The sequence below is a fragment of the Haliotis asinina genome, chromosome 2, assembly GCF_037392515.1.
Source record: "Haliotis asinina isolate JCU_RB_2024 chromosome 2, JCU_Hal_asi_v2, whole genome shotgun sequence".
Classification (NCBI taxonomy): domain Eukaryota; kingdom Metazoa; phylum Mollusca; class Gastropoda; order Lepetellida; family Haliotidae; genus Haliotis; species Haliotis asinina.
Window position 1 is genome coordinate 41,180,201 of NC_090281.1, and position 23,586 is coordinate 41,203,786.

The 23,586-nt window shown below is 42.6% G+C and overlaps 1 protein-coding gene across 2 annotated transcripts in view; it reads right to left on the minus strand.

Annotated features, from left to right (window-relative positions):
- Window positions 1–21,773, minus strand: part of LOC137273709 (SUN domain-containing ossification factor-like) — a 92,605-nt gene extending 70,832 nt beyond the window's left edge. For both annotated transcript variants that reach the window (XM_067806511.1, XM_067806510.1), the window contains exons 1-2: window positions 21,529–21,773; window positions 407–547 (exon numbers count right to left, since the gene is read on the minus strand). In XM_067806511.1, the coding sequence (XP_067662612.1) occupies window positions 407–547; window positions 21,529–21,584 (197 nt within the window). In that variant the 5' untranslated portion in view covers window positions 21,585–21,773. The remainder of the gene's footprint in view (window positions 1–406; window positions 548–21,528) is intronic.
- Window positions 21,774–23,586: the final 1,813 nt, after the last annotated feature.

Genomic DNA, 23,586 nt, shown 5'->3' on the forward strand with positions numbered 1-23,586 from the left:
TACTTTTGTGAAATTGTGTCTCATGGATAAGACCCCCTTCTACAGAGTGCTCTTTTGGTCCTTATACATGGTAATATACGGTAAGAAAATAACTACAGATATCATCAGTTGTGATGCTGATACTACCAGCTTAAGCTGAAGATGGGACACAAACAACAAATAAAAGAAATAAAAGAGAATATTTTTTTTAATAAATTTGCACTTGACATACACTTTCCCTCTTAAATACAGTAAGTTTAATGTGATGACTTCAATTGATGGACCCACTGTTTCACTATGAACCTACTTACCTCATATTTACACAAATGTTTGGTCTGTCCATTCAAAGGAGGCAGGACATGTTTTGAAAACTAACTACATATTGTTTGTCTGATCAGTTCGTCAGTAAAGGAGTGTGGTGTATTACCTGTCTGACACATGCTGAGACACTGTGAGACTGCTGTGGGTGCTGGCCTGCAGAATATCAGACACACTTCCATCTATGTCACTACCAGTGCTGATTGACACAGAGACATCAGTGCTCTCACCTGTGTGTAGTGGTCTTACGCTGCAAATAACCAAGAGCCATTATCATACTTACAATTATACAGTCATCTTTCTTAATATATTGAAAAACATGTATTAAAGAACGAAAGAAGGACCTGGTTATCTGGACCATGGTTAGTTATTTGACATACTGCTTAAACACATTAACAAGAAAACACCATGGTTTTGTTTGAAGTCACTCCTGGTAACACCTCCTACTCATTATAATTTATATGCATTTATTTCTTCTGACTTACTTATGTAAAGGTAAAGCTTCAGACAACTTTGGTGTACGCATGATCCTTCATTTTAATTATGTAGAGTGATAAACCTAGGATGCGTTGCAACATTTTAGCATCAAAATACAGACTGCTGCTGACAGAAATTTGAGTTGCTGTTGACACAAAATATTTGAAAATGCTACATCCAAGTGCTGTCTAAGTAAATATAATGCAATAGACTATGAAGTGAACCAGTTTCAATCCACATGCAGACGGATCTGGAGCTCAGGCTCGCTGACTTGGTTGCTACATGTCATCGGTTCCCAGTTGTGCAGACTGATGAGCATGCGGTTGATCATTGGATTGTCTGATCCAGATTCACTTATTTACAGACCGCAGTCATATAACTGGAATATTGTTGAGTGCTGTGTAAAATTAACTCACTTATTCATTCATTTGGTTTTGTTTTCGCTCATAATGTGTAAGAACAAATTACAAGCCTATTAAAACAATTTATTAACATGCAAAATAAGTAATACATTTTGATGAAAACTTCAAATACCCAAATGTAAATGGGGCCCACCTACAATTAACCTGGTGGGGCACTTGGACCCTTCTATCAAACATTGAGGCCCACCCAATTTTATCCAGGTGTGACACTAACCCACCCAAACACATTCCATGTTTATTCCTGTGTGTATAGAAGGTCCTCTGTAAAACAATTTCCAATCAGATATTTTGTACCCAATTCTTGAGACTAAGACAGTAACCATGACTCCTCCCACCTGCAGTTGGCCATTTAAAACCATGGACACTGTGAGTGTGATTACTGAGTTTGTTCTATAATGTTACTGTCTGGTACATGTCTACCAGGAGACATCAAACATACATTGCACAGGGCACCAAGATTCACTGAGCAACAAAAATAGTAATTGAATCAAGGTGGATCCAAAGGGGAGTTGAGGGGTACACACTCCCTCTTTCGTCCTGAAATTTTGATAAATGACCATTGAAACAGGTGAAAATGAAATGTGCACCCCTTTTTCTCAAAAGTGTGCATGCCCTTGTTTCTCAAAAAGCTGTATCCACCCCTGTATATTGGTGTTCACACCACATATCCCTGTTCCATAATCAGCCTTCAATTGGTAAATGCAGACATGTAACACTACTAACAGTAATAATGGTTATGACAAAAAGAACTTTCCTGAAAATTTTTGGCAGGAAGGAACAGCTAAAATCAGATTAGAATTCTGAGAGAGTTTTGTTTAAAGGTCACATGCAACCAAAAAATCAAACATAATTAAAACACATTTATCACTTATTCATGACATATAATATACATTGCTGCTTTTAAAAAAACAAATAAACACAATTATAAGCGTACAATCGCGGTTCAAAAGTGCAATATTTTGTACTTGGCTTACTTCCCCCGAAACGAAGCCATCGGGAGACCGAACCCAGTCATAGCGGGTGGATATGCATTCAAGTGTAACGACGGCTTCCGATTGACTGGTTCATTTGCTGATATGCTGAGGGTTCATTGTGTGTACAGAAAGATGATCTGTTTGATGGGTATTTTAGAAGTATAGCCAGTCACAAGAAAGTAAGATTCTTTATGGATAACAACTTCTTTTTGTGTACTTGATGTTTCGTTTCAGTATGGATTCATATACTGTTGTCAAACAAAATCATATACACGAAAAGAAGTCGTTATCCATGAAGAATGTATATAGAGATGTTGGGTTTGGAAAATACATGTTCTCTGAATTTGCGCTCGATCCAATAAAAAATCATGTCAGCAGAGATGGGAAACTACTACGTGGCAGGAATCTGTCATTCGTCCAAGTACAAAGCAGGACTTGAAACTGACAAGAGTTTGCACCAGTTTCCGTCAGATCCAGTCATCCAAAAAAAATGAATGTAGTTTGTTTGCAACCCACAGACATAAAAACGTCATGTGTATCACACCTGCCTAATTACATAATGTGGCAGACATGGGACTCGGGTGCACGAGTCATAAATCAACTTATTTTCTTTATGTCGTATAGTCTTGTAGGTGTTAAGTTCAAATTGCACGTGGTCAATGATTGAAGCTGTGTATTGCATGTTGTCTTTAGCAGACAGACAGACAGACATATAGGTGTCAATAAAACAGACATTGCGCTTTCTCTGTGACAGAGACTGCTTACAACAATCAACAAGTTGTTTTACGTAACGAGTAGATTAATTACTTGTTTGTGTACACAACCAAGATTAGACTACTGCTCACGACCTCAGATGCTGAGCATGCATACTGTTTCATGCTCCGCGAACCTATTCACTGCGTTATGGACGCAGCGCAGCACAGCAGTTGAAACCAGTTTTCCCCCCAGCGCTGAGGGGAATTTAGTGAAACGTTTGAACTCCGATTTCGCGGGCTTTTTTTCATCGTGTTTTTTTTCAACTTTATAGGTTGAATTGGCATTTTTTATGATTTGTTTCGGTAAGTGTATACCAAAAGGTACCAGAATCTGCAAAGTTGTGTTTTACGTTGCATGTGACCTTTAATATATCATATATTTAGCACCATGCACAGTTTCTGATTCACAGTCCTTGCAGTCTTAGAGGAAGTTGACAATGGAAAGAGGCACAGTCTCACCAGAGTTACAGGTTTCTGCTTAATTGTTAAACACACATCATTTCCAGCAACATGTAAGAAATTCTTTTAAATTGTGGCTACAGTTTTGAAGAAGTTTATTTTCAATGCAAGCAAACTAATTGACTGTTGCATAATGGATGACCTAGACTTACAATGACTTTGCTGAAGTACACAGACAAATAATATCAATCTCTCAAGCTGATTATTGCCTCATCATAAACATATTTCTGAAAACTCAAGACTAACATAAGCCATACAAGTACCAATGAAGAACAGTGTAATCTAGAAAAGGTATCATATAATACGATAAGTATGCTCAAACAAAATATCCAGATCATAAATTATAGGCATTGCCATGTAGGCAGCACTGGAAAGATTGCAAGAAGATATGTTTGACTTTACTAATCCTTCAAATACACAATACCTCACATAGGAAGTATCCTCATATTTCAATCTGAAAACAAGCTTACCTGATCAGAGTGATTATCTTTGAAAGGCAGTGGTGATTATCATGACCATGTAAGTATTGGGAACAGTTGTTATGACAACAAAACTACCATACCAGCCATCATGGCAATCCTAATTGTTCAACTCAACCCAGATCAAACAGTTGTCCACAATCATCAAACATCACATGATGATATACAGTCACTGTTACAGCGGTTACCCTTTATAACAACACATTCCTTTTCAGAACTTCAACTACACTAATTCTGGACCTCTTGGGTATAAATCAAACTGAAAACTTCAGTGCAAATTCCTTTAGGCCCTGGACTGCACAGTATTACTGATATACTAGTATATCGCAATACCCCTTTCTTACAATACATATTGCAGTATTTTTTTCTGAGAAAGGGGCTAATGGGTAATGAATATTGTCTGATTATCTTTATGGCTCAAATTAAAATTTACACAGACCTTCATTAAATGACAAAATGGCATACTACTATAAATTGTACAGAAATGAAAACAGAATCCAGGCAACCTTATTTTGAGATAAGATTATATTTACACATGTAGAGGCTTCATATAACTGCTGTCAGTGTTTTGATGTAATAGGTCACAAACATGGCAAAAGTTGGTTCACATAAGACATAAATAGTCACAAAAAAAGGAGGCATTCAAAATGCTCATTTGTTCAGAACACAAATCAATAAGCAGACTAGTCTCAGTCTGACTGATAGCTTTGAGACATAGGTATCAGAAGCATCTGTTTTAACATGTCTCATTATAGTTCTTTGTTTTTATGCATGTACAAATTAAGCTTTAAGATGATTGATTGAACTTATATTTCATAAACATAATTTTCCATGTAAGGTTTTGTAATTGATATGCAGATTGTAATTGGCAAAAACTAGCATTCAGGCAAGTTTGAGCTTTCATACTGACAAATGCTTAACAAAAATTGTTAAGGACCATTCCAATTTTCAATTAAAATTTAAAATATTTAATATCTTATTTTATGATCTTATATTCATGATATAATACCTAAATATTGAATACTGAGGTGGTCCTTGACATTTTTTTGTTGATTTAATACATTCCTACAATGATGATACACTACATTGATACATTGTTTTAATTATATTTATTTCTCCCTTCACATACCTTGGGAAACAATCTACACAAAAAATATCATAAGTTTTCGAGAAAAACTGTCTGAAAAACTGGCAGCACGGACAAATTCAATATGGGGTCCTATGCAGAGAGCGCTTGATGATTTGAATAGATAAGAGCCTGCTAGAGGTTATTCAGAGGTTTACAATGTGATATAATCATGATAACCGACCACCAGAAAGGGGAAAGTCTACACTGTGGATGGATTCTCAGGAAAAACAGAAATGTGTCACCAAGCTAGATACATCCGAGTGTTATGACAAGAAATTGGGCTTTCAAGTCAAGTTTCAAAATAAACCGAAAACTAAAACAATTTTAGATCAAACCACATTTTATTTTTGTTTTACAGATTCACTGGTAGTATTTTTTTAAGTTTAAAAAAAAAATAAAAATGAATTTCCCTGTTAAAAACATAAAATCCTAATGTTTATGTTGGTTAAAAATGAAAAATTACAGGAAAAATGTAGGGCTAGACAGAATTAATAGTGTCCCTACTGTTTTTCTAACAACATTTATTGCAACATTATTTCTGTATATCCATATATTATGGTATATTAGACAACTAAACATAACAAGTTATTATCATCTGGATGTCTACATAGAAATTCATTCACAATTCACATTTCCCTTAAAAAAATATTCATGTAACAACAGTTTTTAAACTTCCATACAGTGGTGGTAGAATTTGGTTTCGCTAAATTGGTACATGTATAATGTGTGTAGTGCATTGAATTTTTAATCTTCTGACATGTATAGACCCTTCCCCTTTACTGAAAAATGTGGAGGAATGCTCATCCATCTTCTTTCAGACAAGAAATTCGAAAACAATCATCATCCTACTGAGTATAGTGGGTGAAAATGATGATTTGTGAAACTATAATACATAAACTTTAAACAAGAAAGAATTGCTCTGTCATTTCAAGCAGTAACACATGGTACATTCCAGAAGAGGAAGTTTAAATGACATTATTGCAATGAGATTTTATAATGTATATGTGCATGTGCAAATGCGATTGAGGTAAAAGGGGCACTGATCTAGAGAAATTCCCTGGACTGGTTGTCGCTGTTGTTACTGGGGATTTTTTGTCCCCCGTGAGTATCTGGATGGCATCTGAGAATTCTTGACTTGTGTGCAATATCTGCTGCTCCACCCTGATGCGCATATCCCTACACTGACAAACAAAGATGTACGACTGCTTCGCCTTGAAATTAATTGAAAAACATAGCCATCTTTCTTACCCTGTACATATTTCCATCTTGATTATAGTGATAACAAGTAAAACATTTTGAAGTTTAAGTTCATCTGCATATAGTTTTGCCTCATAATCCTAGCATAATTAATTAGTAGTATAGGGAATAGTGATTCTAAAACACTTTCAAGAAATGTCTCTACAAAGCCTTATTTAGTAAATAAGGCTTTGGTTGGGCCATTAGCTCTTGCTACTATTACCCCTACTACAAAATTACTGTGCCTTGGTAGGAGGTAACACTGTGCCGTACGGTACGATCAATAATTCTTCTCTTACAAATCCCCTACCCGGCCCATCCCTCAAGTAGTACAAGTTAGGTTCGTCGGCTTTTATATCCACTTTATCTATGTTGTAAGTTTTGACTGACCATATAGGATCGGTGGCTCGCTTACGGCTATCGCCCTCGTGTTCCCCCGGCTGGTATAGATACCTCACTAAGGCCCTATCTGGTATTTGTTTCTCCTTCCCACGCAATGGAGCGGCCGACTCTGCAACTATTGATTTTAATTTGATAGCGTCTGCCGGTTTCTTACTGGTGAGACGGGTGACTTCATGGTTGATTGCCGACACCACCTTGGGTAACCTCGTGACCCATTCAGTCGATCGTTTTCCAGGGGTGACCATCTCCCTAGCATACTGATGGCCGAACAAGCGCTCAGCCAAAGTCCTATTAAATCTCTCAACTATGGCTTGGCTGCGATGGGCTCCGGCCGTGCCACGCCTGACCTTTGTATCGTGTTTGGCTAGCAGTTGTGACACGGCACCCATGAACTCCCGTCCGGGGTCAACTTGCAGCTCTGTTGGCCACGTCAGCGGGCTGCGTTTGTATATGCGTTCGAATCCTTTGGCTACCTGGGCTGAATCTTTCGTGGTCAAGGGTTCGGCTTCCTTGTAACGACTGGCTACATCCACTACGGTTAAGGCATACTTGTACCTCTTGTCGTGGGGTAGGAACAGTAGGTCTGCCTGGTGAATGCTATTAGGTATGTTAATACCGAACCTCCTTCTAGGCACGTAGCGTGGTGCCGGCAAATAGATCTGCCACAGGGCTTGTTTTTCAAGCCACGCTTTGGCTTCCTCCGGGGGTACTCGCGCTAGTTTAGCTAGCTTATCTACTGCGCTAGCTCCTTTCCAGTACCCACGCGGGCTGTAGTAAATAGCCTCAAATTTTTTCATGTCCATACGCGTATGTGTTTATTCCATCAATAGCTATCCAACGTTTCGTGTCCATAGGCGATAGGGACGTCTTGTTTATAGTCAGTCCGTATATCTTATGTCCATCACTTCTAAGTGTGTTCATTTTATGTCTAAAGGTACGGGTCTTGAACAGGGCTTCCTTGAATCTGGCGTGTTTGATGTGTTGTTTCACCACATACTTCTTAACCCCTTTAGCCTTCCGGATCTCACTATTGTCGGCTTTCAGTATGGAGTACATCTTAGGTCTCAAACCTATGTACTCGGCTATGGGCGTGCCAGCACACTCGTCCTTCATCTTACCTAGGACCTTTTTATTTACCGTGCTGTGTAGGGTATGGGTCTTAGGGTAATCGCTGGTGTCGTATAAATCGAGGTGTTTTTTCATGTCCTCGTACACGTCCTCGGTTCGAATCTCCATCAGCAGGGAATCCGTGTCAGTGTACAGCACTTCACACCTGTCGCCGTACTGTTTCTTGAGCTCGTTGTAGTAAAAGTCGTACATCAGGTGTTTGGATAAATCGAGGATGCTCATCCCCACGTAAACAGGCCGGTTAAATTTTATGTGGCTTTTCTTCATGTGTAGGGCAACCAGGTTGTCTGTGAATATCTTACTACGGTTGAATGCCGGACTGGCTATCAATTTCCTGAGCTTGTCTTCCTCACTCGACCGAACCAGCTTCACGGTCACGCGTTTCCTCAGGTTCTCCATAGTCTTACCAAACACCGAGTTGTTCATGAGCTTGTAGAGATTTTTCTCAAAATCACTGGTGGCTTTTTTTCGTAGGTCTGTGTTCATTCTGATGTAGGGCTCCATCCATGGGCTCTGGTCGAACATGAGCACCCTGTGTATTTTGGTCAGCCTCATACCCAACGACAGGTACAGCTGTAGGTTGCGATAGTGAACGATGTACTTGGTCTTATTCATTAAGTTAGGCACGAGTTTTTCAACGTCTGTCACACGCCCACCTGACAAGTTATGTTGGTACTCAGACATCCAGTCTGGGTTAACCCTCATACGTTCGGGGGCCAGGGGGTAGCTGTTGTGCGATGTGTGTAATTCCTTGGGATACTCTAGGTCAACCTCGAGGATATAACCTTTGTTCGAATCTGGTGCAACCCCCATAACATCAACGTGGGGTACCCATTCGAATCCCCCTGTAGGTAGATACTGACTCATGGCCCAGCCGTACAGGTTGTTTGCGTCGAGGTAGAGAATGTGATTGGTTGGTTTGTTAGGATCGTAACCTTTCACGTATTGATTATTTGCTTTCGCGTATCGTTTGGATGCCATGGAAATCCCACCTCGCAAGCCTTTCTCAATGAATAGGTGCATGTCGTAATCTGTGAGCAATTCCAAATTAACTCCGGTCTTTTTAAGCAAGGCGTCCCACGACAGACCTGGGCTGGTGTAATACCATGCGGGGTCGAGTTTATACTGCTTGAAACAGGTCCGCCTGAACCTCTCAAACACGTCGGCTAACAGCAGTACATCTGTCCTCAAGTACAGGTCGTGATAATCACCCAGGTTCTTAACAACCCAGTTTATTCCATACGTTAGTCGCGTGCGAGTAATCATCTCGTGAGACGGACGCCTCATTCAGCTTGCTATAAAAGCAGTCAATAGGGGGTAGTCTGGTCTCGGTGAACTTGGCCCAACTATCCATGTACTCATAGGGGTACACACCCTTCCTCATAAGCAGGGGTCTAGTCTCGGCGTCTGTGTATCGATCGGTGATAGGGAAGGTATTGTTGGCCTTGACCAGACTGTCGAGTGACGACAGGAGGAACTGAAACGAGTCAATGAACCTAAGTCCGTTTAAGCTGAAGGAGATGTATCTTTCCATGTTGTTGGGGATGCACGTTATATTACCATCGATTTTCGCGATGGCCTGCATGATCAAGTGTGAGTCGTACCCTCTCAAGTTGTGAAAGACAACGGGGATGTTTATTGTCTTAGGGTTGATTTTAAGCTTGAGGTTGCACGCGTTGTGAGCGGCGCCTCTATACTTACCAGTTATGTGACAGTGATCTCTCACCGAATCACCGTTAAGTGGTGAGTCGCACACGTGACAGTTAGTGCTACTAGCGTGAGCTAGCCTGTCGGCTCGGGTCATACGCATGGGAGCGATTCTATACAATGCATTCCTAATAATTTTTTCTTCCTCCTGCAAACACTTTAGAAACCTTTCAGCCGCGTCAGGGCCTCTATACACTACCGGAGCTTTAGTTTCCCCGTCACAACGGACGACAATGTATCCAAAACCGCAGGCCTTATGTTCCTGGGTTTTGTGGGTGAAGCTACCCCCACTAGGGGGTGTGGGGGATTCCCCAACCACTAAGGCTTCGAAGTCGGCGTATATAATATAAGGCACAGACATTTGGTTCTTGTGGTTATTGAATTTTAGGATATTGTCACCTTCCTTAGGCATGTCGACTCGTATAGCCGTCTGCCCCACACCTTGGCAATCCTCCCGGTGGGATTCTAATAAATCAGCTCGTGTGAAGCCGTGTAGGCATCGCTCACAGAAGTGTTTTTTCCCTCTGTATGCCGATTGGTCACACAACAGCCTGCTAAAGTGTTTTATCCATGTGTAGTGATACTTGTCACCTTTCTGGATCATGAATATATTGATAACTTGGCGATCCTTCACCGGGCTGACCCTGTGTACTATTGTTGTGTTACCTTCGTGCCCAAAGACATTTATAGCCAGATTATTCTGTTTTTCTACTTTAGTGATCTGAGATATGGGGGTGGGTTCATCTATACCATCCCAGTTGAGCCCATCGTCCTGTGGATAATTAGAAGCCCTGTTCGGATTAGTGTCAGCTGGAAATAAAGCTGACCTGATAGCTAACCTCAGGCAATCGTTTCCTCTATTCTTAACGTTTACTATGGCTTGTTTGTTCTTATAGTAGGGGGGCAAGGCTAGGTATGACCCGCCTCTGAACGGCATGTAGTTAGCTATGTCTAGATAGACGTTATCGATTTTATCTACAGCCCACCCGGACCCCAAGTGTGTGTAGCGTTCTAGGTATTCTCGTATCTGCTGAAAACTATTATCGATTGATGCGTCAATGGTCTCTGCATGTGTGACGACCTCTTGTTGACCTCGGAAGTAAGGCTGAACATACTCAGTGGTACTCCCAACCTGCTTATCGAGCGACATTTTCACTGTGATCTGAAACTTGATACTTCCTAGATTATTTAGTTCCTGGTTGACCTTATCAGCTATCAGAGGCTTGATATCTGTAATGTCTATGTTTCTATCAACGTGCATGCGCCAACCTCTCAAATAGTTGCCTACAGCGCGCTCAGTGCTCACGAACTGTAGGTCAATAGCTCTATTCTGCCGTAATAATTCTAAAAGCTGTGGTTTTCTCATACGGGAATACCCGCCTAAACCCAAATCGTGTGCCTCGGCTTTCAGTTGTTTTACAGTGGGACGTGCTACGGGGGCATGTGATAACAATGCGGTTAACCCGGCTCTCCCCAGGTTTGAATAACCCGTGTGCCCAAGCTGTTTTGCTTGAGCTTTTAATTGTTTTACCGTAGGAGGGGCTTCTAAACCTAGTAATCTCAACAATGCTGACTTCCGCATTCTAGAATACCCGATAACATCTCTCTGTTTTGCGACCCGCTTGAGCTCGCGCACAGTAGACATCGTGTTTACACCTAAGAGAACTAATGTCTAATTGGTTCACAGTAAGGGGAGGTAACTCTTAAGTGGCTATCTTGAGCAGTCGCCTACGTTCTTTTATATAGCCTTTTTTATTCTCGTAGATGAGTTGATGTCTGACTACGTTCGCTCCGTGAGCTTTACATAGACAGTAGTGTCCTTTAACCCCGATACCACACACAGAACACGTGTAGTTAGGACTTCCCATATGGAAACAACAGAACCCCTGATTCCTGCATTTCCTACCACAGGCCTCGGTCTTCCCCATAAGTATGTATTCGCATCGGTATGGAGCGGGTCTCATGTTTACTTATATAGGTATTTTAGTTTAATTGCTTAGCAACCAACGCAGTAGCTGCTATACCCAACACTATGAAGCCCAGTTCACGATTCATTTGTCCCTTGGATGGTGTGTAGTACTGAGCGAGTGTGGGTTTATTGAGCGGTTCCAATTGTTTACCAGTTAGTAGATAGTATTCTTTCATTGCTTCATCAACATCGTTGAATGTTTGAACGGCATGGTTTTCACGCTTGAGTTGTTCGTTAATGAAATCGATCCTCTGGAGGCGTTTTTTAGCGTACTCGGCCTGTGCTCTTTGTAATTTCTCAGTAGCGAGATCGTGTCGCTTCCTTTCTTCCTGTATTTCAGCCGTGTGATCATCTCGTAGTTTCGAGAAGAGGTAATTACTCCCGGAAAATGCCAGGGCATTCACTAACGCCCCACCGACCATCATAGCTATCGTGGCCATCCCTATATTTATTTCATTATATTATCAGGTATTATTCCTTGTTTTACTAGGATGTCTTTTGTGGCCATCGCCATACCAAGGTTCATTATGAGCATACCCATATCCTGCAGGTTGAAATCTAGCTTGATAGTTGGTTGTTTAAGCACCATTTTAGTCAACCGAGCGTACCCTACGGCTAGACTGGCGACCACTGTGGCGTGGTATGCGTCGTTGACGAACGTTTTCCCCTCAGACATTATGTATATGATATAAAATATTAAAATTATAACATGATATGCGGGTCGACAGTGGGGGGCTCACTGTTGGGTGGTGGCTCACTGTGGGAGGGTACCCCCACGTATAACCACGAGATAGCCAAGGCAGCAGTTACACCTACAGCCAACAACAGTCGGGGGTTGGTCACTTTATGTTGGTTACACCACCGTTTTTTACCGGCAGCTACTCTCTTAGGATTCTTCTGTCTGGTTACTGTTGGGGGTACCCCCACTGGGGTCACTGGTTCCTGTGAACTCACTGTTTGGGGTGTGGGGGGTACCACCACTGGGGTCTCCTCCACTGGGGTTTCCTGTGCAGCATCCATCTATACTATTATTATTATTCTTTCTCTCAAATTGACAATGTTTTGCCGTGATAATCGCCGCCGTCACTGGAGCCAACAACATACCATATTTGTGGTACAGCCCGAAGCTGATAGAGCTCACGGCGTGTTCGATAAAAGGGTCTTTCTCGAGGTCTTCCCACAGGTAAAGTCGGCGCTCTGGTGGAATGGGAAAGAAGTATGACACAATACCGGTGTATATCTGGGTCATAGCCGATCCTATTGTCTTTGTCATTTCTGCTCCGAGCCGGGACTCGTATCTAGCGTACAGCTTATCGATTTCTTCGGCTGACATTTTGTTAATTTTATCCGGAGTGTAGTCTCCAAAGTAATGTTTGGCTTTGCCGCCAACAGCCAACGCCACCAGTTTCTCTCGCTTGTCATCAGTGGGGCCTGCGGGCGGCGTGGGGGAACCCTCCAACGACAATTGTTCGAGCAATTCCTCACACTCCATCTTATAATATAACAAGTAAGATTTAGTTTTAACTATATAATACCCGATACAGGCAAAACACAGAGAAATGAAGGTTAAGTTGCACACGACAAATACTTCAAATATCATAGCTTTGCTTAGCTTTGCTTAGCTTTGCTTAGCTTTAGCTTAGCTTTGCTTAGCTTTACTTAGCTTTGCTTAGCTTTAGCAAACTATATATGCTACTGGTTGGTCGGTTTTTAGAACGAGCTTAGCGTGTTTAGTTTCAGCGAGCTGTTTCTTCACCCGTTCCCGTTCTAATTTACTCATCACATCGTTCTCTCTCAAACACTCCTCAAACGAATCCCTATCCTTGCAGTGAAATAAGGCCACCCATCGCGTCTGCTCCCTGAGGTCTTTCAACACCGAGTTGAACTTCTGCGTTAGCACCCAGACGCTGTGATTTGCATGCCGGCCGGAGAAGGCCAGGTACGATAGCATGTCTCTCTTTTTTGTTATCTCACGATTAGCGCTGCAGTCGTCCAGTATAAACAGCGTCGGTTCCCCTTTAAATTTCTCGTGAAGAGCTTTCAACCAGTCCTGCAGGCGTGTTCCAGGGTCGATTTTGTGTACGTCCGGGTCCGTCATCACCCAAGGTCGCGCGTACGTTTTATTCATGCTCAGAGTAGGGCACATGATAACGATGTTATCGAACACATCCTTGTAGTAACCCTCCAACATATCCAACACGAAAACGGTCTTCCCACAGCCAGTCTGCCCGCACACTATGGCGCAGTGTGGGTCAGTGGGTAGTTGTGGCAGTTTATTGTTGGGGGGTGTGGGGGGTACCCCCCCATCAGTAGATGGCTTGCACGAATCTCCCATTGTCTATATTAAGTTGCGCGTCCATAATTACGTACAGATATAATTTCAACTTACCAGCGGTTTGAGCCTTCTTAGTAATCTGGATGGTTATCCCTTTGCTGCCGTTATCTATACGGCGCCCGCTACCGTGCAGTTTATCATCATCCGTGGATCGCATGTCCAACCATAGGGCGTACTTGGTGGTCAGGTATTCACCGATCTGCACGGAGCCGAGGTCCAGGTCCTTTGTTATGTAGTCCCCCACTGGTAGCTTTTTTATCTCATCCCACTGCTGGTGTGGCCTCATACCATGACTGAACAGCTGGTTGGGCACGCCCTCGATGGTCACTTCCACCTTTTCAATCTCGGGGTTGAAAAACTTCTCGCTGTCCCTCCGGAATGGATCGTAATCCTCCACGGGTACGACCAGGATACCTTTCATCGATCGCGCCGGCACGTTCAGGTTGATATTCCACACAGTATCGCTCTTATCTCGCACGACTGATCTATGCCTCAGTACGCGATCGTACAGGATAGCCATCTTCCCAGAGTACTGGCTTCGAACCTGCCTGGCCAGCTCCGGGCTAGTGACCATGTCGAACTCCAGAGAGATGTTGTCTATGGCATAACTAGCCTCATCACCGTTCGGCGTACGCACTACTTTGCTATAGTCGTTAAACGTGAGCTCGTATTCGAGCCTATCACCCAGCGCGGCCTGGTAAAACGGCGCGTGTCCCGTGAGCAACTCGAAGTCGAGCGGCACGCAGAATCGATTCCCGTATGCTAGAGCGATGGCCTTTTCACCGTCCGATAGCTTGTCTTGCTGGTCTGTCGTGAAGACGTATCCTATGCGCGCCCGGGTTGATTTGCTGATACCCTGGTACACATCATTGACTCGTTCTCTCTCGCTTTTCCAGAGATCCTTATAGCAGTGAAACACGTCGCTGTCGTCGATGCTCAGCACCTCGTTACCGCTGATCTTGACGGTCGTTTTCTTAATGATAGCTCGACCCACGTTCCGCACTAGCTCGCGTTTATCGTTGTCGGAGGTCAACGTGATATTGAACGCCAGTCGAACAGTGCCTGGTACAATGAGGTCATTCTCACCAAGGTTTGGAAATCTAACCAGCAGAGTTTGATTCTGGTCTATCTTGCTGGGATTGTTGGTGATAGTCACCGACTGTCGCACGGCTCTGGCGCCTAATGGCTCTCTCAATCTTCTGAAAGGATCTAATTTTCTGCCGTACATTGTTATATAAAAGAAATATATTTTTAATACTAATGGATGAAGACATAGATATGACGGAGATGCCGGGCGCTAGTGCCCAGGCATTCGATGATGAGCAGGAGACCTCATTTACTAGTTCACCATTGAACCAAGAACTCTTGGAAACAACGGTAAATGATTATTTCGAAAGTTTAAGAAGAGATAAAAACTACGTTGAACCACAGGGCCGATACCATAAGGATTTTTTTATTGATACAAAGGGTGTTCTACGCCTTAAGTCTGACCCAGGGGTTGACCTCTTTAACAAGAGCAATAAAAAACCACTGGCCTTGTCAACTCTAGCCAGCCGCTATGGTGTTGAATTTATCCGTAAAAATCTAAACATGAATGATTACGGTGGTGCAATACCTATGGCCGTTAAAGAAGATCTGCAAGCTACCAGATCCCACCTCACCACTAGAGATGAAATGACACCACAGCGTGCTACAGAAGCCTCAGACAGCATAGAAAAACTGTTGAGCACCTACTGGGACAAACCGTTACCGGGATTTGACTTTCCGGTAAGGGAACTGCGCGGCTTAGACGAAGCCGTGAAACGCGTGCGTGGAGAACTCGTGAACAACATGGGGAAACTGAACGAAATCGACGAGCACATCGCTAGGGAAAAAACCAAACTCAACGAAACTGAAAACGATGATATGAAGCGCCGTATCAATGAACGACTACGCGATTTAGAAGACGAGAGACGTACACGATTGGAATCCGCTTCCTCGAATCGTGAACAGCTTCGATCCCAGATCAGTCGTATTCGGGAAACAATCGATAGAATACTGAATGAGGATACAACTTTAGCCAACAGGATTCGGATATTGTTCCGGGAGCAAGGGATCACCATCGCCAGCATTCTGACTGCATTGGGTTTCATTATATCAACCCTGGTGGTGTCACTGGTGGGAGGAACCCCCACACCTGGCGGAGGGGGAACTCCCAGCGGTGGTGGGGGTGTTAAAGACTGGATTAAAAAACTCGGGGAAGGCCTAGCTAAACTGGCTGGTAAAGCCGCCGAAGCCCTTCCCGGCATACTGGGTAGCATCGTCTCGTGGTTGTTGAGCGCTCTGTCTAAAACTGCCATGTGGCTCAGTCAAAACCTGTGGGCAGCCATCGTCGCCGTGGCGGGTCTGGTGTACGTAGCGGCTAAGAAATCTTTAACCAAATAAGTCCCAAAGCTACCCCACCAACCACTAGGGCTGTTTTATTATCAATATGCTGCTGATAGGGGGGTACCCCCACATGCACATGAGGGTGTGTGGGGGACACATGAACTTTAGGCTCCGGGGGTGGCGCCACTATACCCTTTTCACGTGGTGGGATGTGTGGGATATAGGGGGTGTTAATATCGGGGTTGATACCCAACTTTTGGTCCGCCGTGGCTATGACTATTTTGTTGTTATAACCCACCACTTTTTTTACTCTCAGTTGCATATCACTCGGAGCCATGTACAACCCCACGCCGAACACGTAGTTGACTTTCGATCTGGCGTATTCTAACACGTTTTGGTAGCGTTCGATGGCCCGCGGGAGATCAACTGGAGAATTGATAGCATCCTCAACGTTGGAAACGAACTGTGTCTGAGCGTCGTAAGCAGCTCCCGAACCGATGATGTTGGAACGCGTCATCGACTGCGCACCCAACAGCGCCCACACGTACGTTCGAATCGAGTCGTTCAACCTGACTACCCCGGCACGAGTGAATCCTTTCGACGTGTCCAGCATGAACATTTTCCACCCGTCTGAGGTTGACTGCTCCACTTTCTGGACTATGAAAGCAACCCCACCTTTAAAGTTCATACGATCATCCCTCCATTCATTACTCGACAAAGCAAAGTCCTGGCGTAGTAAATCATGTCGTTTCAGTAAATCACTGACTTCTTTCACTGGTTTTGGCCCATCATAAGGAATACCCAACCCGTGGTTCGGCCCCGGCAAACGCCAATCCGTCTTCGGGTCTATTTCGAATTCATTGCAAATACGTTCGTAGGCCCGTCTATCGTACGGGTTGTTTGTTGCGCCCCACGCTTTGTCCTGTGGGAGGGGGGCGCTGATCTCTTTAAGGATACGTCTGACCTGGTAGTACACGTGGAACTTGAACACAGACTGACTCAGCGGCCCACGCCGAGTGTCGGTCAATGTCACACCACACCCCGTTGTTGCGCACCACACGGCAAAGTTGAATTGGTTCTGCCAGAACTGCATAGGGTTGTTGAACCAAGCGTGGACTGCCTCAATGTTAGTCACCGAAAGCTTATACTTATCGAACACATCTAAAAGCTGGGTATTGAAATACAACCCAGGAGCAACCACGATCTTCATGGGGGAGAAATCTACATCCAGTTTAGGGTAAAACACACCAGGGGAATACATTTTAAAACTATTATATAATGAGTATATATACTCTAACATGTACATAACACTTCCAGGAATAACGAGCGGTGAGGCCGTTCAGCTGACGCACGCGATCGATAACACGTCAGGTCAACTCGAAGTCGCACTCTGCGATATCACCTACCTACCGCAATGGACTAACATTAATATCAGCAACAATAAGCTGTTCGTCAGTGGAACTCGCAGTCAAATAACTGACGGCTACTACAGCGTGTGCTCGCTAAACGACGAGGTCTTCAAACCCCTGGGAGCTGAACTCAAAATGAACGACTCAAACGGTACAGTGGTGTTAATCAACAATGGAAGAAACCCTTTGAGGCTCGGCCGACCATTAGCAAGGATGCTCGGTATGTCTCCTGACGAGATAAAACCAACAACAACCGTCACAGGCACGAAGTTACCCGACCTAGTACCGTACCGAGAGCTGTACATTCATCTCGATCAGGTGAGCACAACGTACAACATTCAAGGAGGTCACCCTTCCACTATACTGAGAGCAGTGCCGGTGAAAACTGAGAAATTCAACGACGGTAGAACCGAGTCGTTTTCACCACGGCAGTATAAGAGATTAACCCAGGGCAACATACCTGAGCTGACAATATCGGTGTTAGATATAAATCATAATCCTGTAAATATAGGATACCTCAGCTTAACGCTTCACGTAACATGACCAGCGCACAAGGGCCCGGAGTGAAAAAATGCGTCAATATCGGGATCTCCGACCTCGGAGACACACGCGGTTTCGACGCTCCCGGAGTAGATGGTAAATCGTATGCCTTGCAACTGAAAAACAACATTTACAAACGCGTTGAAATCCCCTCCGGTGGAACCCTAAGTGATATGATAGATACCACAAGAGCAACAGTAAACACTAAGTACTCCCTTGTCAACACCGGTGATAATAATTGGGTAATATACCCATCGTTCGAAGGTAAACTGTTCGACTTAGACGATGTTGAGAGCACTACCGTCGTCAAAAACAAACCATATATGCTCGTCTTCACCGAATATGACAAGTGGGTGTTGTTACCCGATAACAAATGGTTTCTCAATATTAAACTCGTCTCCCCTTACGTGTTTACGGATAACAAAGACAACCACCTAAACAAAGTCGTGAACAATGGAACCCTGCTCGTGGCTTACGTCCCAACTCAGAGACGTAGTATAGTCGTCAGCCCAGTCAACACTATAGCAGCCCACATGCTATCGAGTAAACCGGCCATGCAAAACGTGAAATTGCAGTTGGTGTCTGAATTCGAAGGCGTGGTCAAGATACTAGAGGATCTACCGGCAAACTCAACATTGTTCATCAAAGTCTACCTAGGGGAACCATCGGGGAATGATGTCGAGATCGTGAAGGGGATCAAACTCGGGTGGGTGAAACGACACCAGTTTCAAGTTTGCAACGTTTACGTGCGGGTGGGTGTCGACTCCAAGACCAGTCTGCAGGGGGTCAACGTGATCGTGGAAAACAAGATATCACTAATCAATATCTTCCTGCCTGACAACATACACTTCATGGGTATGAAGTTAACCCCTGAATTATTATCAGAAAACCAGTTGGAAATTATATCGTAATAGTATAATAATGACCAGTCATCATCCCAACACTACGCTTAACGACCTAGGAGACACGGAGGGATTCGATCAGCCTGGTGAGGAAGATGAATTATACATCCTGCACTTCAAAGACAACGTGTACAAACGGGTGTCGTTATCAGATTTTAAAGAGCCCAAATGGTTGATCAACTTAACACCAGCCTCACCTTATATCACAATAGGTGAAAATGGGGTGATCTCTAAGATTAAGAACAACGGTAGTTGGGTCGGGGATTTCATTCCGGAGAGGGCATTAATCATGATAACTACTGGTCCCGGAAAAAATAGGTTAAGGACTATAGTAAAAAATAAATTACCATTTCGCAATAATCCTTATAACGTATATATTGATATATCCTCCCCTTTCACACTCATCATAGAAGTCTTCTTTTTCTATTTAGGTAATGAAAACACCTCAAAAGTACACCAAATTTTACCCGGGGTGTCAATACACTGGTTTGACGAACACAAAAGCCAATATTGTCGTATTGTTATACAACAGGATACCCACGGGGCCCCTATAAACCGCTTAATAAGCCTCAGTGGGGTTTTTATTACAACAGAAAAGTCTATTAGACTCTCACCTATTACCCTGATTGATGGTCTAGATCTTGTAGGCTTCAAATATATTAATAGACAATTAACTGAAACCCAATTAAAATATCTTTCAAAATATATATTATAGGATGGGTCTGTACCCAGTCGTAGAGGAAGTAGCGAAGACGTTGGAAACCGTAGATGGGTTCCGCTTGAGGCAGTTATGTGATGTGAAACGTCAACTAGAACAAGACCGTGACACGCGGAAAGCATTATGTAAAAAATATAATAGAGCTTTCAATATCGTGGACGGGGCTGACACTGCCCTTATGACAACCAGCATGGGACTAGGGGCGGCAGGCGTTGGGTTGTTAACCACCATCGTGGCTGCACCTATAGTGCTAGGTATTGAAATAACGGCTGGGGTGACAGGGTTGGTAGGGGTGGCGCTTAAGTTAGTATCACGCAGACTTAATCGTAAGGCATTGAAACACGACGAGATCAGGGTTCTGGCCGAAGCAAAGCTGAACACAGTGAGTGAGCGAATTTCCACGGCACTCTCTGATAGTAAGATCTCAGAAGAGGAGTTTCGTTCAATCCTCTCTGAACTCAAAAAATATAACGGAATGAAACAAGATATTCGATCCAAGTCTCGTAAGTCTGCTATCAGCGAGGACGAGAAAAAAAAGTACATAGCACAGGGAATACAAAAAGCCCAGCAAGCCTTTATTATGAACACCAAAGAGATCGTAGGCGGTTCACATTAAACTGTTTCATTGATATAAACATAACATAGGGGCGATAGCCGTAAGCGAGCCACCGATCCTATATGGTCAGTCAAAACTTACAACATAGATAAAGTGGATATGAAAGCCGACGAACCTAACTTATACTACTTGAGGGGTGGGCCGGGTAGGGGTTTTGTAAGAGAAGAATTATTGATCGTACCGTACGGCACAGTGTTACCTCCTACCAAGGCACAGTAATTTTGTAGTAGGGGTAATAGTAGCAAGAGCTAATGACCCAACCAAAGCCTTATTTACTAAATAAGGCTTTGTAGAGACATTTCTTGAAAGTGTTTTAGAATCACTATTCCCTATACTACTTAATTTATCATTGTCTTTTCACTTTGGAACTTCATACAAAAATGACTGTTATATTTAGATCATACTTAACACATACACACCCTAAGTGCATCCTTGTGCATGCTGTCATGCATGCTCCCATCAAAGAATTTCTTGGCAAGAAAGTAAATGAAGAGGAATGATTCTGCTGAATGGTAAAACAAATGAATAAATACAATTATCCAGCCTTGCGTAAGAAAGTCAAGTTTTGATTGGTTCACATGACTCTTATAATATTCCATGTACACCTGTCACCATCTGCGGAGGGAGGACAAAGGTCATATAATATCTAACGAAATGACCATGTGAGGTGAGAAAAGCATGCATCACAAGTCTTTAGTAATGTGTGCTGCACTAAGATCAATCGATCAACTTGACCATACACAGACAGCAAACAATCTTTTCCTGTGTTAGTTTAGAAATTACAGAAATAGACTCTTCACTATATACACAAAAACACTTTTGGTGAAATTATGAGCAAATACATGAATTTCTGTTCACTTTGTAAAGTGGATCGTGCATTCTATATTGTATTGCCAATAGATTTTATCTACCATCAGTTATAAAAATACTACTGGACAAAAAGAGACTTTCACCAATTTCACATGAGCCTAGTATTTCGAAGCTCCTTACGCGTTGGCACCAAAAGTGTGTATGATATATTACAGTCTGTATTACAGAGCGTGTCTCTGGTAATTTGAAAGTTTTCATAAGCTGTCACTGCCTGACAAATAATGGCTGAATGTCGACAGGCACAGACGTTCAATCAATGAATCTGGCATGAGGACTGGCGGTCCGACAACTGCGTCCTGTGACAAACTAAAAAATGTGAACGAAAATTAACATTTACCTTTCAAAATATAAAACGGCGAAGAGAATCTTCAAACTAGCACTAAATTTACTCATTTTTCGTCACATCTTCGTCTGGAATCTAGATAAACGACGAAACATGATGATCTTTTCAACGTGTTCACAAACCAGTTCTTCCTGTCAAACACTGACGTGTATTTCTATCGTTTATCTACCCTTGATGTATAGATCAGCCACTAGGTGATAGAGTGACCTCCCTTAGTCCTCTCCAGCCAATATCATGCTAATCTGGTTCTCTGCTTCCTTTGCGCAAGCCAACTTCCGATATGCGACATCCGAGAAAAGCCGGAGACTACGAAAAAGAACGAGTAGTGACGACTGATTTGCAGGTTACAGAAAGGGGAGAGAAACGAGAAATATGTAAATTTGTAATACGGGACCAATTTTCCTCTGTGTGATTGGTATATACTATATTTTGAATACTATATAATTACATAACACACAGTGTAGGATTCATTACAATCGGTCCACCTTTGTGTTTGCGCACTCAAACAGCAGTACTCCAGCTTAATTATTTCTGTACTGTGTTCATTTATTTAAGAAAATTAGACCTAAAGTAACCAAAGTATCACACACACACACACACATATATATATATATATATATATATATATATATATATATATATATATATATATATATATATATATATATATATATATATATATATGTATATATATATGTATATATATACAGTGTTCCCAGAAATTATTGAGAAAATCTTTGTTTTTTTTTCTAATGATGCTAAGATTGGAAAAAGGGCTTTCACTATGCACTGTATGCAGTAAGCATACTAAATAAGGGAGACAACTCTTGAAGGCTTAGAAGGCAGCTCTTTACGTCAAGAGTTATCCCCCTTGTCTGAGCAGACGGCTTCCTGTGTTGACATGGCAGAATTTACAGCAAGAGAGAAAAGAAAGCTCATTCTAGATGATTTTGAAAGGGGTGAGGCTGATGCTAAAGTGTTAGCTTGTAGACATGGTATTCCTCTGTCTACAGTATACAGAACTTTGAAGAATATTCAAACAGGAACCGGGATAGAGCACAAAGCAGGGGCAGGTAGGCCTAGGAAATTCAGTGTTGTGGATCGCCGAAGACTTGGGCAGATTGTGAGTAGGGGCAAATTGAAAAGTGTTGAGAACATCACAAATGAAATGATTAGCAGAGGAAGTCCTCGGGTATGCAATGAAACAGTTAGGCAGGAATTACAGAGACTTAATTTGGTGAAAAAACGTGGAATTCCCTCGCCGTTGATGAAAGATGCACAAAAGGAAAAACGTTTAAACTGGTGTCGGGCTCATGAAAATCAAGATTGGGATAATGTTTTCTTTTCGGATGAAAGTTCTGTTTGGCTTAATTTTCCCTATTTATGTGAAAATTTGGACCAAAGATACTGTCAAACCTATCTACCAGCGACCAAAACATAGCCCGAAGTTTCACATGTGGGGTGGCATATCGGCTCGCGGAGTGACGCCATTGTGTGTTTTCACGGGAAATTTGGCAAAAGAAAGATACGTTGACATTCTAAATGGTCACCTTCTTCCGACAGCACAAACATTGTATGAAGATGATTGGATTTTCCAGCATGATAATGACCCAAAACACACTGCGCGCTCCACAAAACAGTGGTTGTAGGGCGAAAATGTTCAAGTTTTAGACTGGCCCACTTACAGCCCAGACCTAAACCCAATTGAGAATGTATGGGGAGTCATGAAGGACAGAATAAACCAAAAGGGACTGAGAAATATTGAAGATATGAAGGCCGAGGTGGGCCAATATTGGGATACCCTGTCACACGATTACCTACAAACTTTGATGGGTAGTGTGCTTAGGCGTATTCAGGCATGCATTGCTGAGCGAGGAGGTCTAACAAAGTACTAAAACAAGACTGAGACTGTAAAAGGATGATGTTTTAACATGTTCATGTAAGTAAAACGCCAGAAGTTAATAAACGTAATGAGTTACATGACGCAACATGATTCTCAATAATTTCTGGGAATACTATATATATATATATATGGTTGGTTTCACATTATTT